The sequence below is a fragment of the Larus michahellis genome, chromosome 3 (genome assembly GCF_964199755.1).
Source record: "Larus michahellis chromosome 3, bLarMic1.1, whole genome shotgun sequence".
In the NCBI taxonomy this organism is placed as follows: Eukaryota; Metazoa; Chordata; class Aves; order Charadriiformes; family Laridae; genus Larus; species Larus michahellis.
The window spans coordinates 61,953,520-61,970,824 of NC_133898.1; the positions used below are offsets into that span (position 1 = coordinate 61,953,520).

The 17,305-nt window shown below is 41.5% G+C and overlaps 1 protein-coding gene across 13 annotated transcripts in view; it reads right to left on the reverse strand.

Annotated features, from left to right (window-relative positions):
* Positions 1 to 17,305, reverse strand: part of SYNE1 (spectrin repeat containing nuclear envelope protein 1) — a 311,588-nt gene that overhangs the window by 254,551 nt on the left and 39,732 nt on the right. For 9 of the 13 annotated variants that reach the window (XM_074580430.1, XM_074580428.1, XM_074580422.1 and 6 more), the window contains exons 1-2: positions 8,871 to 9,280; positions 1,932 to 1,993 (exon numbers count right to left, since the gene is read on the reverse strand). In XM_074580430.1, coding sequence (XP_074436531.1) covers positions 1,932 to 1,993; positions 8,871 to 8,949 — 141 coding nt within the window. In that variant the 5' untranslated portion in view covers positions 8,950 to 9,280. Of the gene's footprint in view, positions 1 to 1,931; positions 1,994 to 8,870; positions 9,281 to 17,305 lie in introns of those variants that run through there. The other 4 variants (XM_074580436.1, XM_074580425.1, XM_074580424.1 and 1 more) reach the window with 2 other exon arrangements.

The following is a 17,305-nucleotide window of genomic DNA, read 5'->3' on the forward strand; positions in this document are numbered from 1 at the left end:
GTTCTGTGCATTTCACAGACCCATCAGTATTTCCTACAGCTGTGATGAATGCAGAAAACATATTTCCATGCTATCTAAAAGTATGACTAACAAAGACGTAAAAGCTTAAGCTTTAAAAACTTAGAAGTCTGAATGGCATGCGTCACTCCTGTTGGGTCTAATCTCTATAATCTCTAAACAATGCTTCTCCTGCGGCAGCACAACAGCATAAATGGGAAGCAAAACCAGCTAATCTATACATCTGATTCAGGCAGTGAGGCAAACTTGCTGACAGCCATCAATAAAAGTATCACAGAAACAACTCTCCTGTTAAAGGGCGAATTATCACAGACCTACATTTTACAGGCTACCTCAGGTAGCCGAAAGTAAGGGCTGTGGCTAGTTAACTGCTTGGTTTGAATGTGAGTATTTGATAAGCCTTTACAACATCAGACCCGTTAAAGAAATATACGCCTAGATTACACAAGTCAAAAGGTCTACCTGAGCCCTCACTAGTATAGTAAGGTGGAGTTCACAGCTCTTAATCCAGAGCAAAATCTCTTAATTGAGCTGCCACTGCGACTTTGTCTCTTCCCAATAATTTGTTACTTATTACTAGCAAATTATCATTACACACACACACATATATACACATGTAACAATATGTAGATATATCTACTTGTCAATTATTCTCAGATATTATTGATCAATTATTAATAACACAATACAATTAGGAAATAGAAGAAGATGAAATAAGAGTTCTTTTTATCCTCTGACACATGTTCACAGCCCACTTTGCTAACACTTTAGCAAATACTGAATGTCTTTTCATCTCGGTTGAAATAAATAGAATATGCATAGAGTGCCCGAGTTCTCTGCTGCATAGGGACCTTTTCCAAATTATTTCAAAGAGAATGGGGGATAGACCTCATGTCCAGTGAGGATCCACTGTCAGGAAGTCCTGAAGATAACCTTGTTCTTGCAGTTGAATTTTACAATGCCAGTGTAGTTCATTTCACAGTAAATTCCTCAGTTACATCCCTCAGTAACATAAATAAATACCATTGCTGTACCACACAGTCTCATTAGACCAAATGACACGGTATAGGATTATATGGGTTTCCTGCTTTGATCTGTTTATTTTTGAGGCCATTATTAGCCAATTCTCTACAGAGAAGCTAAAACAGTGCTCTTGCAGCTATTCCTTGCTCAATTTTCAAGTTCATTAATCTTCATGATCTAAAATATGCATTTCCAAGAGCATCTCTGGTGTTTAAATATTTTAATTTACTGGACTAACTGATAACTATTGTTAAAGCTGTGCTGTGTGAAAACTCTGGGAAATGCCAAATTAAATCTCGTTGTCAGATAAAGTTGGTATCAGTTGTGGCTTAATACTTTTTAAATTGTGTGTAAATCACTGTCTTTATTCTGCTAAAACCTAAAAAAGGAGGTTTAGGTTGTACTAAGAAGAAGCAACAATAGTTTCATGACAAATCCCAAGATGCATCAGATAATTCATTCGTCCCTGGATTCATGAAGCACTATTTATCCTTGTAACCAGTTCAGGATCCCTCTAAGAAACTACACAACTGAGTCGAGTTTTATTCAAATACACCCTATGTAATAAGGCTAATATTTCTGTTTAACAGAAAGCAGTTTCAAATATTTTGTCTGGCTGAAACAGCAGCTACTGTTTGGCCAGTTTCCGTTTTGGCCAAAGGAGCTGGGTGGTTGCCTGTAGGCAGCACTTACAACACTGCAGCTGACCGCTATCATGCTGAAACAGATTCATCCTCTATGCTGCACAGATAATGGGCATCCCTTTTAAGTTTATGCCATTTTGATCAGACAAATAAATCTGACATATTCTATACTCCAGAGCCTGTATAGGCGTAGATAAAAAGGTTTGATCTAAAAAAAAAAATAATAAGTTCAAAGCCATTTATTACCTTAGCCAGATGAGTGTTGATCCATTTTGTGAAAGTCCTTTTCTGCACTGACTCTTGCTCATCTGAGAAAAAAAGAAAATCAGTTTGATTAGACATTGCTGAATACTTTTGTATTTACAAGATGGAAGAACAGTATTCCTTATTGACAACAAATGCATTCTGTTTTTGCCAGAAATGTCACTATATTTTTTTTGAGAGTTATTTTTGTCTGTAACTGCCCATAACAAATACTTCATATTCTTATAATAATGCTCTGACACTTGACTATTTGAAGAGTTTCACAGTAAAGTTCAAGTCTTAACAAATCAATGACCGGTAAGACACTATTTCAAATCTGAATGCTAAGACAAATTTGACATCTAAGTCTATATTATATTTACCCAAGGTCTCAGCACCAAGAACTTCTCTGTACTTTTTAACTAGAATCCATGTCTCTGACAGTCAAGTTGCTTTTACGTAGAAAGTCAGCTAGGGGCTTAGAAAAAATACTATTAGCATGTATATTTGAATATGTTTACAATGTTGAATTAAAGATTTCAACACCGATGAATTAAACACTGAGCAAGCGAGCTGCAAGTGGGCGTTCCCTGGGTGTGACCCGAGGTATCACCCAGGTGCACCACAACGAGAGTGTACTTCCTGGGCTGGAGAAGGGGGTGGCCAAGCAGGGTGTGACACACCAGTCCAATCACTGCGGTCTGCACAGCAGTTTGTGCAGGACAGAGCTGAAAGACTGCTACCCGGCTAGGTAGTGATGGTAACTACTCGCAAGATGACTGTGGCGTCCATGAGCTCCACAACCACCAGGTCTGATGCCGCCTCTCAGACGGAGCTCTTGTGGGAACATGCTACCACACAGACATCGGGCTGTAGGGTATGCCCTGCTCTTACGCCAGTGTCGGATGGCAATGATGGGCATACCTGTAGGAGATGTGCTCAGGTAGAGGATCTTCTCCAATTAGTCATGGAGCTCAGGGAGGAGGTAAGTAGGTTGAGGAGCATCAGGGAATGCGAGAGGGAGATAGATTCCTGGAGCAGAATCCTGCATCCCATGACAGAAACCCAGCAGGCAGATAGAACCCCTGCAACAGGATGCTCCATATCCTCTCTCACCTCAACTGAAGGCGGTAACCTGGAGGACAGGGGGCAATGGCAGGAAGTTCCTGCGCGGCGCAACAGGCGCTGCACTCGAGACTGCCCGAAGACTACCCCATCTTCCCAGGTGCCATTACTTAACAGGTACAGTGCTCTACAGAGGAACCTGGATGATGACGAGCACAATATTTCTCCTATTTCTCCTACCCTGGAGCCGTCAGCAAGGTCTAGTCAGACCTCCCCCTGCATCAAAACCTCTGTGGTAAAGAAGAAAAGACGGGTCCTTGTCATAGGTGACTCATTACTGAAAGGAACAGAAGGCCCAATATGCAGGCCGGACCCGGTACATAGGGAGGTCTGCTGCCTCCCTGGGGCCCGGGTCAAGGACGTGAAGAGGATGCTTCCTTCCCTAGTACGGCCCTCAGACTACTACCCACTTTTGATCTTTCAGGTAGGCAGCGACGAGGTAACAAGAAGAAGTCCAAGGGCAATGAAGAAAGATTTCAAGACCCTGGGACGGCTGGTCAAGGGATCGGGAGCGCAAGTTGTGTTCTCGTCTATTCCCCCAGTTGCGGGGAATGATGAGGGGTTAAATAGAAGGACCCAGCAGACCAATGCCTGGCTTCGAGCTTGGTGCTGCCGGCAGGACTTTGGGTTCTTTGATCATGGCCTGATCTACAAAACGCCTGGCCTGCTGGTAACAGGCAGGAATACCTTGACCTCCAGGGGAAAAAGGGTTCTAGGACAAGAGTTATCGGGGCTCATTGAGAGGGCTTTAAACTAGATCTGAAGGGGGGTGGGGATGGTACTGGGCTTGCTGGTGAGGTGCCAGGGTGTAGTTGCTCAGCGCTCGTGGGCCAGTGTGCCAGTATTTCTGAAAGCCAGAAGGCACACCACATCTCAAGGGTCAAAACTACACACACAACTCCCTCTCTGAAATGCTTATACACCAATGCATGCAGCATGGGGAATAAGCAGGAAGAGCTGGAGGTCTGTGTGCGGTTGCGGGGCCATGATCTCATTGCAATTACTGAGACGTGGTGGGACAACTCGCATGACTGGAATGCTGTCATGGATGGCTATGTCCTTTTCAGGAAAGACAGACCAGCAAGGCGTGGTGGTGGAATTGCACTCTATGTGAGAGAGCATTTGGAATGCATCGAGCTCTCACTAGGGGCGGATGAAGAGCGGGTTGAGAGCTTATGGGTGAGGATTAAGGGACAGGCAAATATGAGGGACACTGTTGTGGGTGTTTATTACAGGCCACCTGATCAGGATGGGGAGACTGATGAGGCTTTCTACAGACAACTGAAGGTAGCCTCACAAGCGCAGGCCCTGGTTCTCATGGGGGACTTCAATCACCCCGATATCTGCTGGGAAGACCACACAGCCAGGCATGCACAGTCCAGGAGGCTCCTCCAGTGCATTGATGACAACTTTTTGACACAGGTGGTACAGGAGCCAACAAGGAGAGGAGCACTTCTAGACCTGGTACTGACAAACACAGAGGGATTGGTGGAGGACATTAAGGTTGGGGGCACCCTAGGTTGTAGTGATCATGAAATGATTGAGTTCAGGATCATGGGTACTATCCACAAAACAACAACAAGAAGTAAAATTACAACCTTGGATTTCAGGAGGGCTAACTTCGACCTCTTCAAGAAACTGCTTGGAGAGATCCCGTGGGCTAGGGCTCTGGAAGGCAAAGGGGCTCAAGAAAGCTGGTTGATATTCAAAGACCACTTCCTCCAAGCTCAGGATCGGTGCATCCCTAAGAGAAAGAAATCGGCCAAGGGACGCAGGAGACCTGCATGGTTGAGCAGGGAGCTTCAGAAAAAGCTCAAGTGGAAGAAGGAAGTTTATAATAAGTGGAAGAAGGGACTGACCCCTTGGGAGGATTACAAGAATGCCACCAGAGCATGCAGGGATGAAACAAGGAAAGCCAAGGCCGCCTTGGAATTAGACCTGGCTAGGGACATCAAGCACAACAAAAAGAGCTTCTACAAGTATATTGGAAGCAAAAGGAAGACCAGAGAAGTTGTAGGCCCACTGCTGAATGAGGCAGGAGTCATGGTGACGGAGGATGTGGAGAAGGCAGAGTTACTGAATGCCTTCTTTGCTTCGGTCTTTTCTGCTCGGCCCAGCCCTCAGGAGTCCCAGGCATTGAATAAAGTAACAGGGAAAGAAGACGACTTCCCTTGGGTTGAGGAGGAGCGAGTGAGGGACCAATTAGATCATCTAGATATTCACAAGTCCATGGCCCTGATGGGATGCACCCGAGAGTGCTGAGGGAGCTGGCAGAAGTCATTGCTGGGCCGCTCTCCATCATCTTTGAAAAGTCCTGGAGAACAGGCGAGGTGCCTGGGGACTGGAGGAAAGCCAATGTCACTCCAGTCTTCAAGAAGGGCAAGAAGGAGGAGCCGGGGAACTACAGGCCGGTCAGCCTCACCTCCATCCCTGGAAAGATGATGGAACAGCTCGTTCTGGGTGTCATCTCAAGGCATGTGGAGGAAAGGAAAGCTATCAGAAGTACTCAGCATGGATTCACCAAGGGGAAATCATGTCTGACTAATCTGATAGCCTTCTATGATGGCATGACTAGATGGATAGATGAGGGGAGGGCGGTAGATGTGGTCTACCTTGACTTAAGCAAGGCGTTCGACACGGTCTCCCACAGCATCCTCATAGGGAAGCTTAGGAAGTGTGGGTTAGATGAATGGACAGCGGGGTGGATAGAAAACTGGTTGAAAGATAGAGCTCAGAGGGTTGTGATTAGGGGCACAGAGTCTAGTTGGAGACCAGTGATGAGTGGTGTTCCCCAGGGGTCAGTACTGGGTCCAGTCCTCTTCAACATATTCATCAATGACCTGGATGAGGGGATAGAGTGCGCCCTCAGCAAGTTTGCTGATGACACCAAGCTGGGTGGGGTGGCTGACACACCGGAAGGCTGTGCTGCCATACAGAGAGACCTGGACAGGTTGGAGATCTGGGCAGAGAGAAACCTTATGAAGTTCAACAAGGGCAAGTGTAGGGTGCTGCACCTGGGAAGGAACAACCCCATGCACCAGTACAGGTTGGGTGCTGACCTGCTGGAGAGCAGCTCTGTGGAAAGAGACCTGGGAGTCCTGGTGGACAACAGGATGACCATGAGTCAGCAATGTGCCCTTGTGGCCAAGAAGGCCAATGGCATCCTGGGGTGCATCAAGAAGAGCGTGGCCAGCAGGTCGAGGGAGGTCATCCTCCCCCTCTACTCTGCCTTGGTGAGGCCGCACCTGGAGTACTGTGTCCAGTTCTGGGCTCCCCGGTTCAAGAGGGACAGGGAACTGCTGGAAAGGGTGCAGCAGAGGGCTACAAAGATGATTGGGGGACTGGAACACCTCTCTTATGAGGAAAGGCTGAGGGATTTGGGTCTCTTCAGTCTGGAAAAAAGACGGCTGAGGGGTGACCTTATCAATGCTTATAAATACTTAAAGGGTGGGTGTCAGGAGGATGGGGCCAGGCTCTTTTCAGTGGAGCCCAGCGACAGGACAAGAGGCAATGGGCACAAACTTGAACATAGGAAGTTCCGCCTAAACATGAGGAGGAACTTCTTTACCCTGAGGGTGACAGAGCACTGGAACAGGCTGCCCAGAGAGGTAGTGGAGTCTCCAACTCTGGAGACATTCAAAACCCGCCTGGACATGTTCCTGTGTAACCTGCTCTAGGTGACCCTGCTCTGGCAGGGGGGTTGGACTAGATGATCTCCAGAGGTCCCTTCCAACCCTATGATTCTATGATTCTATGATTTGAAATTGCATTATCAAGCTTATTTGTCCTCTGGAAGATCCTGCCAGGGAGGAACCATTAAGCTAGTTCAGGCAGTTTCTATACTGCTACTTTCTACCTCCCTTAGTCCTGTCTTGAAGCACTTGTCTGATTTATAGCGAAATTTCACTGATTCTCAGACAGTCCCTCAGAGGCTGTTGCCAGCTGCATAGACAAAAATAGCTCCTGAAGGAGCTCCTCCAACTTCAACAGCCAGGGTCATGGCTGCAGAGGGAAGAAAATCACCGTGCTATAACCAATCCACGAAGTCCTGTCCCTTCCTTGTAGGGAATCAGGTTTGACACATGGAATAATTTCACAACAGGGGCATTCAGGTTTTTATGTTGGAGATTTGTCTTTAAAAAATAAAAGGAAATACCCATTTTACTGAAAAACAAATCATTTTATTACCGTCATCGGTTCTGAATAAGCACTTTCATTCCCCTACAGAAAATCCAAATAAATAAAATTGCTGTTAAACATCTATTTTTTATAACACATGCCTGTTCCAAAACCTACAGATGGAAAAACTAATTTTAGATACTGCCTTTGCTACTGACTTGTGTTAACACTGAATAATGATTTCATCTCTTTCACATCTGTAAAATTAAAATGGGATATCCTTTAATCCCTTTTAAAGTTCTGGAACAGATAACTACTACGTTTGATGCACTACTACTAATAAGCTTCCTGATTTACACTCATGCAATGCTGCTCCACAATGAGCGTACATGAAGATACAAATCGCCACACAAAATTTGTCAGCCAAAATGTTCTCTTAAGTGGGACAACGATGGCTCCCTGACCACACACAAGCTCCCAAAAAGTGTTTGTGCATTATGACTCAGGAATATTTTCTTTACACATAAACAATATCTCACATATAAGAAATACCAGAGGAAAAAAAGATACATATACTTCCAGCATCTATTGCTAGATTAGCACGCTTCATGCCTAAGAAAATAATCCGGCATTCTTTATTTTCCTTTTCTTTGATTTCATTGGGTAGGCTGTTTTACATCATTTTTAAAACATTGATTTCATGGTCACGAAATCTACTAGATTCATGTTCATGAATCTACTTGTTGCACTGACAGGCAAGTTATGAAAAATATCACTCAAAATACAGCATTGCGCTTCATTCAATACTGACTATTTTTGGCAGGGGATGTCTTTAGCATGATAATTGTTTCTACGTTCTGGAAAACAGACTTCTCAATGTATGGTTTCTAACCATGAACAAGCTGTTTCCCTTGTGACATACAGTAAACGTCAGCTCTGCTCTGACAAGCAATTACACAGGTAGACCAATTAATGTCAATGGAAGTAGTTGCACACTTGAATTGGGTTGTGTGTGAGTAGGTGTGAGGACAGAGATTGAGCGCCCACAGAATCAGTCTGGCTCTGGCTTCATTCAGACCTCTGTAACTTAAAATTCCCCAGCAACCCCGATACAATAACAACATGCCAAAAAAAAAAGAACTGGGCCTTCAGAAGTCAAACTTCTGATCAACAAAAAGAGTGAAAATGATTCCTTAATTTGTAGTTCCAGTGCATCCTGCTGATTTAAGAAGCAGCCTTCTGGCAACAACTGGAAATCAGACAACCAGCTCCTGGTTTCTAAATGCTTACCAGCAGAAGACATACACATTTTCAGTCATATCAACAAACGGCAGAAATAGCTTTTCAAAATAATCTGTTTCAAGGCAATATATGCAAGCAATATATTCTTTATGAGTCCAACAGTAACTATTAACAATAAAGTTTCATATTTTTTTTTAGCATTTATTTTGTATAGGCTTAAAATGTACAGATTTTACCACTGTAAAACCTATGTCTGAATGTAACACAAGTAGGGCACTGATTTTGCAAATTCCATGATAAACACGCTTTTTACAAATTTCCCTGGAAATTCATTAAACTGATACAAATTCTCTGCAGAGGTACTGTTTATCTATACTCACAAGACCCATGCGTCATACAGTTTCTTACGCTCTCCCCACTTGCAAGGACTGTCAGCTCCCTGTTTGCACCACTTACCCTGCCGGTACTGAAAGAACCCAGGAAGCAGATTTAACGACGAAACATTTCTGCCACCAGCACCTTTGTAGCGAGCCATAAATAATGCTGCTGCTGCTGCTGCTGCTACTGCTGCGGCGGCGGCTGCTGCTGCTGCTGCTACTCCTGTCTCGTGCAGTGTGCAGCGTTTCTTTAGAATACAGCCAGAAGTAATTTTCCAAGAACAATCTGATTTTTTTCCTTCACTGGAAATGCAGGCCTCTTGCACAAATCCCTCCACCTGCTCTTATCAGAGAATTCACATGAAGCCAAACCTTAAAAACATCTTTACATATTCTTGCAGGGATGCAACAGCCAGACAAAGCCAGCTGTATCGAAGGTAGCAGTTCTGCTGGTCTCACTGCCATCATCCTTCTCCACTGTTTTGCTGTGGAAAGATTTTATTATCCGAGCACCAGCCAATCCGCTAACGGAAACCTCTGATGTCAAGAGCCTGAATAATTCATCCAGGGACTGGGACAACCCAACTACACTGCCGATATCCTAAAGCAGCAAGATGTGTAGCTGCAAAAAGCGATGCAGTCTTCTCACCAGTGCTTTTGTAAGAATATACTGCTCAGTAAGCATAAAAATGGCTGAATTGCATAGCCCTTCTCTAGGTTGTCATACATATAAAGGAACGCAGCTTTTAAAAGCAACCACTTTGGTTCATCACTGCATACTCTATTTAGACATGGATGTTCTTCAGCTCTGCAGCTGAAACAGTGAACTGGAAGAATTAGCAAGCAATGAATCTGAACCGACACGTAGGCCGCTTAGCTTTTAATAATTGAACTGTTGTACAAGAAGGATGAAACAGAATTTTTGGAGTGCACCTAGATCAGCTTGAAACATAGTTCTGATAATATGCAGCACTTTCTGTCTCATTAAATCAGAGCACCAGAGCATTTGAACAGACTTTGTTTTCCTGTGGTAAAATGAAGGCAGTTATGAAACCGTGGAGATTCATATATTGTTCACCCACAGGGACCAACAGAGCAGTACACAATAGTGAAATGAGAGCAAAAGGCTCACTTTTAGTATGCCATTACAGTAAATGGCATACTAAATACATAAATTATTATAGAGGTTGAATTCAAATTTCTGTTTTTGTAAAACACAATGGCTCTAACAAATCATTCTGCATCTGGAAGAAACATTGCAAGAAAGTTTGGTTTTATTTAAGCAAATTTCTTCCTTTAATTGGCTGGAAATACCCTCATATTTTTGCAAACCTTTTTCTCTACTAAAGCACCACCAACAGACTGCATTTTTAGGTTGATTAGGAAAAAAGACAAATGCAATTGGATATATTTATTTAAAAATATTTTGAACAAATTAATTTTGAAAGGTGAACAAAACCAGCCATGTATCTTCAGATGGTTATGAATATGCTGATGAAATATTCATCACGCATGCATATTATAATGACTAGTATCATGCGTACCACATATAAACGTCAAGAGACAGAGAGTAGTGGCGTGCTTTCTAGCAGAACATTTCTAGAGACAGGCTCAATCAGCAGCACAGTCCCTGCCTGCTGGCTGTGGCAGCAGCTCCGTGTGCCAGGGCTGTGGGGTGTGCAGCAGCAGATCCCACACGGAGCACCTCTTGCCTCAGGTGCTTGGGGGCCGCATGGTGGGAAGGCAGCTGCAGTGCAGGGTTGCAAATACGGGGTTCTGCTGCAAGATAACACGAGGAGGAGTCTCACACACAGAGTGAGAGACAACAGAGCCGAGCTCACACACGTCTAATAAAGGCGTCTTGATTGATTCTCAGTGAGCTACTATTGTGGAGATTTGTTTTGTTTTTAACTTCAGTGAAATTCATTTCAAGTTGCTCACAGCTCCTCATTTTCAGCATCCTTTTTTGTTTTCTTTGGTTTTGATAGTTCTGTTCTAAAAACACCAAGGAGCTTCCCTGTTTGGTTTTTTTGGTGTTTTTTTTTTCTTTTTGTTGTTGTTGTTGTCGTCATTTTCCAGGTCTTTGGTGCCTTTAGGAGTACTGCTAAAGCAACTTGGAAGCGCAGAAAAGTGTGCCAAACCACCTGCAATGCTTCAAGATGTCACTTGAGAACACAACACAACACAGAATGCAGTGAACAGCACCCCACTGGGAAAGTTTGTTTGGTCAGCAGCATGGCATAAATTCTCTAAAGCTTTCAATAAAATATGTTATAGACCAGTTTACATCTTCATTAAGGACATTCCTAATTTAAAGCAGCTGTAGAAAAGCTTGCAGAGTCAAAGCAACAGTATGGAGACTTTACTTATGAAAAGGAGCAACGTTTTAGGCTACATAGTTTAATCAACACCTCCATAACAGATGGATTACCCCATTCCGGAGTACTGCACAGAGGCAATGCAGGCTCATTTCTCTTCCTTTAAGTCTCCAGTTAATGGTTTTTATGGGACAATGCCATAAACAATTTTGTTTTTTTAAAAAACAACAAAGAAGCAAACTAGCCTTTGGTGGTAGCTCTAAAGCTAAAGTATTGTTTGTAAGTTGCTAAATTTAATAGTAACTCCATACACTTCAGGAAGAAAAAAAAGGATGAGGGAGCTATAGGCAGTGGGAGCAAAGTAAGAAAGAGGGAAAAATTGATTTCAGCAGCTAATGACAACAAGGGTTAGCAGTATTGGTACAAAGAATGGGAATATGTTTTTTAATACCTCATGCACTTAGGACTTTTCCATTTTTGATATTTTGAGGAGAAAGAGAGGATTTGTCAAAATGTGGTTTTGGGATATATGCCTCTACTGAATGTATTTTACCAGAGATGGTCCCACTAACAGATCTGTTATCTAAATTTCCAAGCTTTGAGATCTAGCTGCACACCCTAGCCATAACCTGCTCCACCACTGAGCACCATTCTGCTTCCCATCAGTTTCTGCAGAAAGGAAATCCATGCTAGAAGGTGACCGGTCAATCATCCTTTGCCAAACCCCTACTAGGGAAAATGATGGGGATCGGCTTTCTGGGGTTCACACCGGCATATACCATTGCTCAATCTAGAGGTTACCTTAGTACAGTGGTTTGGGGGCCAAAGGTTTTATGCCATTTGGAAGAGTGGAAGTAGAGAAAAGAAAACCCCGCATACTGGTGGAATAGTTACAGGAAACTGGTGTGGAGAAGCAGCCTTACAGCTGCAGAAACACCGCCTGCTGCGCAGCACGCTGCTGGACAGCAAGTGGCACGCTGCTAAGAACTTCCTGCTGTTCCTGTCTGTCTGAAATGTATTTTAAAAATATGTATTTTGATTTTACACATTTCTTATTTATTCCCTGAAAAAAATTCCCATCTCTAAGACAGAGAAGGTGTCTATCCAGCCACTAGTTAGAAAGATATAAAGAAAGATTCAATTTATCACCCAAAGAAGCTTGCATTTAAAAAAAAAATCTGAGTATAATCAAATACATACCAAACACATCAATGTCTCTTCTTTTTTTCTCAGTTAATTTATTCTTGTAATAATACAAGCACATTCACCAGTCAGTCTCTCTAGAAGCATTTGTTGCAGACTGTGCCAAGTGGTTTAAAGTTTTGAAACCCGAAAACCCCAAAGTTTTGCCAGCAGTAGAGAGTGTGTACTTTAACTTGGGCTGTTGGCTCCATCTCACAGCAGCACTTAGGCTGTCACGGAATATGTTTATACTGTGGGAACTGGGAGACTTCCAGTCCTTAAATCTAAGGTCATGCCCTGTTGTGCCCATATTCCCATAAGCACATGTCAAATGTTCCTGCTCCATCCAGACACACATTATCCCCCACTTTCCTGTGCTCTGGTTTTCACAGGAAGGAACAGAGCACGCTGCACTGATATAATCTTGATCCTTAGAAGCCAGGACATAGTCCGGACATAACTGTACTGCCTGTAACTGCTCTTCACGTTCATCAGAAGGGCTTCCCTCGGCATTTGGAGAAACTAATGAGAACAGCATGATTTCTGCAGTGGATTGGAAGATATGCCCAAAATGTCATTTTTATGACTTCGTGCATCTTTCCTGTGCCCAGCCCCCGCAGCGCACTTGCTCCTATTTTATGTTTTGAGTGACTAAAAAAAGAGAAATGTGATTAAATTTTTCTGCTCCATATTTTGCCTAGATGGGCTGCATTTTGTTCTTCTCCACGTGTAGAAGCAGAATGTATTCAGAACTAATCAATGAAGGTATTTGCATTTCACGTTTATTGCATTTCTGCCTGTGCTGCCACACTACTGATATTCTCATCATCTCCACTGCATGTTGTCTTAATCTCCATGTGGCTGTAAATATATTGCTTACTTTCATAGTATCTGCATTCAACTGAATACAGTCAGAAATGAAAAGAACACCTATTAGAAAACCATTATGAGCTCATTTAATTCATTTTTAAAAATAGTATTCTGAAGAAGATATTAACTAAAATCAGGATACTCAACATTTGAGATGATTATGTGCAATAGCTTCAGTGTCTTCTGAAAGATTCAGGATTTGCTGCTCTACCGGTGTCTGTTTATTCACCAGTCTGGCATGGGTGACAGTGAACATATCTTTTCCTGGACCAATACACAAGGTGAAAACAGTCTGATAAAACTGATCAGAGTCAACCTGTCATTTGTTCTTTTAATTACTTATTTTCTGTAATTGTATTTTTAAAGACATGTTTAGGATGGTGACAAATCAGCCAGAAATCTAGCAAATCCAGTGAAGTTAATTAATAGGAATACCTGTTCTACATTATATTCAAATTTCAATCCATCCATGCCATTAAATAGGCACACCAGTTTAAGAATGAGTTTTTCATAAGGACTTAAAGATTTAAAGACACTGATTCTCTTGCCTATAAACTCTGTATGTACTACAGTAACATCTGCAATGATCATAATAAAAAAATGACCTAAACGAATATTTGCGTTTTTTTCAGTTTGCTTCAGTTCTGCAGCTGGCATCATGTTACCTTTACAGATTTTGCAGAAATTCTTTCCATTGACATGAAAAGCTTCTATATAATAACCTTTATATGTTGTTGGTCCACTCTCCTAGAGGTTTTTAGAAAGTTGGAGTGAACAAAACATGTCTTACTGAAAAGAAGTCTTTAATTTTTAACAGAAGTCTTACAGACAAGCAGTACTCACATCAAATAATTTAAAGAAGGTCTTAAAAAACCGCTGAAATCTATCCAGATCAGTACCAGTATATCTACAAGTATCTTTGTTAGGGCATTAAGTAGTCATTCTAGAGCCAGGAAGGGTACTTAACATGCAGTTATACAAAAATATTTATGAGATCAGTTTGAAGGTAGCATATGTATGAAAATTGAAAGCACAGGCTCCAATTCCATCTTTTACTCACTGTACAGCAATTACACGAACTCCTAAAACAATGGTAAGTTTTTGTTTTCCTGAAGTCAACCATGTCACGTACGCAAATTACTGTAGCAGTTGTCATTGATTTTCAGTAGATTTGCTAATGTTATATGACATTAATTGGACTGTTCCCAAGATTAAGCACTACAACCTGGAGAGACTTTGTGCAAAAATGTTTGTGTTAAAATTTGAATGTTTAATGTTTGTATTTAATAAGGTACAGAAACTTAAATGCACTGCACCAAATGCACCACATGGAGCAAATTTCTACTGCCAATGGTAAGATTACTGTTTTTCTATGCCTACAGAGACTTCAATAGCCTAAAATCAGTGGAGAAAATTTGACTTGGCAATGGAAGAGATCAGAATCTACTGAAATAAATCAAAACTAATGGAGACATACTAAGTACACACTGTCCAAGAGATTAAATCAGGATGTAGGGGTGCAGTATCTGTAACTTTTACATAAATCTGTGCAGAAATATACCAAAATATACATAATGATTCTTGTCTTACAGAAAAGACATTCTACAATCATATCTCAGTTAGGTTTATGCCTGAGCTCAGTGAAATGACAATGGTTTACTAAAGGTTTACAAAAATGTAGAATCCTCTGTTTATTCTGTGGAAAGACTGTGTGGTTTTACTCTTGAGATCATTTTTACCATAGTTATACATATTGTAGACATGAAGCTCTACAGAAGTCTACCTAAGGGAAAGAATGGAATTACTATTTTTGAATGCTTGGAGGCATGATAATTTTAAATACATTTAGAATTAAATTATGAATTCTTTATTCACGTATTCAGTTATTTTCAACTCAATAGGTTCAGAATTAGAAGTAAATGAAAGGGTTGAGCACTTAAAGGGTGGCTACAAAGAGGACGGAGACTGTCTTCACAAGAAGTCACATGGAGAAGACAAGGGGCAATAGGTAAAAGTTGCACCGGAAGAGGTTTCATCTTGATATAAGATGTAATTTTTTTACAGTGAGAACAATCATTCACTGGAAAAAACTCCTCAGGGATGTGGTAGAGTCCTCATCACTGGAGGTTTTCATGATGCGACTGGACAGGATGCCAGATAATCTCATCTAGGCCTCCTTTCCCACAAAAGGTTAGATCAGATGATCTTTCAAGGACCATTCTAGCCTGGCCTGTTTTTTGGTTCTATGATTTTATGAAAAACTGTTCTGTTCTTTGAACTGTTTTCATAAGAAGATGACACACTTCTATAGTTCTGCTACAGGAATGATGTCAGCCACTCGCGTGACAAAGAGGCAAATGGAATCTCATGATGCTATCAGGTAAGATATAATCAGCTGAACTGGAGAATAAAAATTATTGTTCCAGACACAATAAGCACACACATGGAGTATTATACAGAGTTCTGGCAACCCATGTTCAAAAAATGTGAACGTCTAGAACAGATACTAAGAAAACTAAAACTGAGTAGATGGGTTCCCCTCAGAGAGACTATAATTGCTCTCTGCAAATAAAGAGAAAGAAATGAACACCAGAAAAGTAAAAACGTCTTTAAATTAAATTGGACTCGATGATCTTAAAGGTCTTTTCCTACCTAAATGATTCTATGATTTTGAACTTTGACCACTGTCATGCTCGCTGACAATGACTCTAACGTTAAGCATCCAAATATCCTTGTGAAAACATCTAGTTGCCTAAACATTCATGGAGCCCCCAAAGTGATAAGAATCATAGCCTGGTCTGTGTTTTCAATTTGGCCAGCCAAATGTAAAAGTGCCTACTGAAACTTCAAGACAAACTGGTGACACACAAAGTGCAATTCTATTAGGATTTGTTTCAGTGAAAACTTGATTCCTATAGACAACTCTACTGTGGTAACTAAGGGCTGTCAAGGCCTGGAAGGCTGCTCAACCATGGAAAGATTAAAGGAGCTAGTAAAGAAACTATCTGATAAAGAGCTACAAACAGTGAAGAAATATAAACAAGTTTATGAATTACTGCAAGCATTTATTTAACAAGCCAATGGAAATAAAATTATTTTTTTGTCTATCCATCTACAAGTTATTTGTGATGCAAAGGCTCTTAATTTTAGATTGGCTGCTGCGTCACTTTTTTCTCAATGCATGAATAAATACATAGTAACTTCAGAGTTATACATTTGGCAGGAATCAGAGCTCTTGGCTGTCCCTGCAAAAATCTATCCTAATTTGTCCAAATTACGAGCCTTTTCAAATTCTCACATACCCTTGATTTTTAGCACTTGGACTCTCCAACAACTCACGTTTATAGCCTTGATGAAGCACTTAGCAGACCGCAGATATACTACTCCTACAGAGTGGCTGAACATGCTTCAGCTTGGGGAATACAGGGCAAAAATCAATCTTTATGCCCCATAATTGCTTCAGCTCCAAGAAAGTCCAGAAAGAAACTCTTCTGCATGCTCAAGACCTATCCCCACTTTCCCTCCCATCCCCATGATGGCAGCTAGATTTAGCTCTGTTTCAGACACAGAACGGAAAAAAGCTGGGTTAAAGGGAGGAATCTGAGGAGGAAAGAAGAAAGGTGTGAATTATCTAGAGAGCATGTACCCAGAAGGTGCGAAAAACCTCTGACTGGCAGCTGGAAAAGTGAAAGAAACAAGCAGAATCTGCTCACGCTATGCAGTATCTGTCCTGGAACAGATGATATTATCATCATTGCTACGACAACTCACAGAGGTTACATATGCCAGGTGTAATTGTGTCTATACAAACTTTATTTTCTTCCCATCTACACATGTGATAAGATCAGTTTTTAATTACACGAACACATAGCTTTTATCCAAATGCTCCCTACCATTTTTGATGAACAAATGGAAAATGTTCAATCAATAAATGGGTTTTTTTTGTATTGTTTACACTCCCCATCAGACCTAATGGTTAAGCATGTGACTTTGCAATTCTTTTACTATTTCTGTAACATTGCTTTTCTGTGATATGAAAATAGCATGAGAGATTTTTTAAAATTAAGTTTATTTAAAAAAAAAACACACAAAAAATACTTAAAAGAGACCAACTCTTTTGAAGAGAAAAATGTAAAAGAAAACT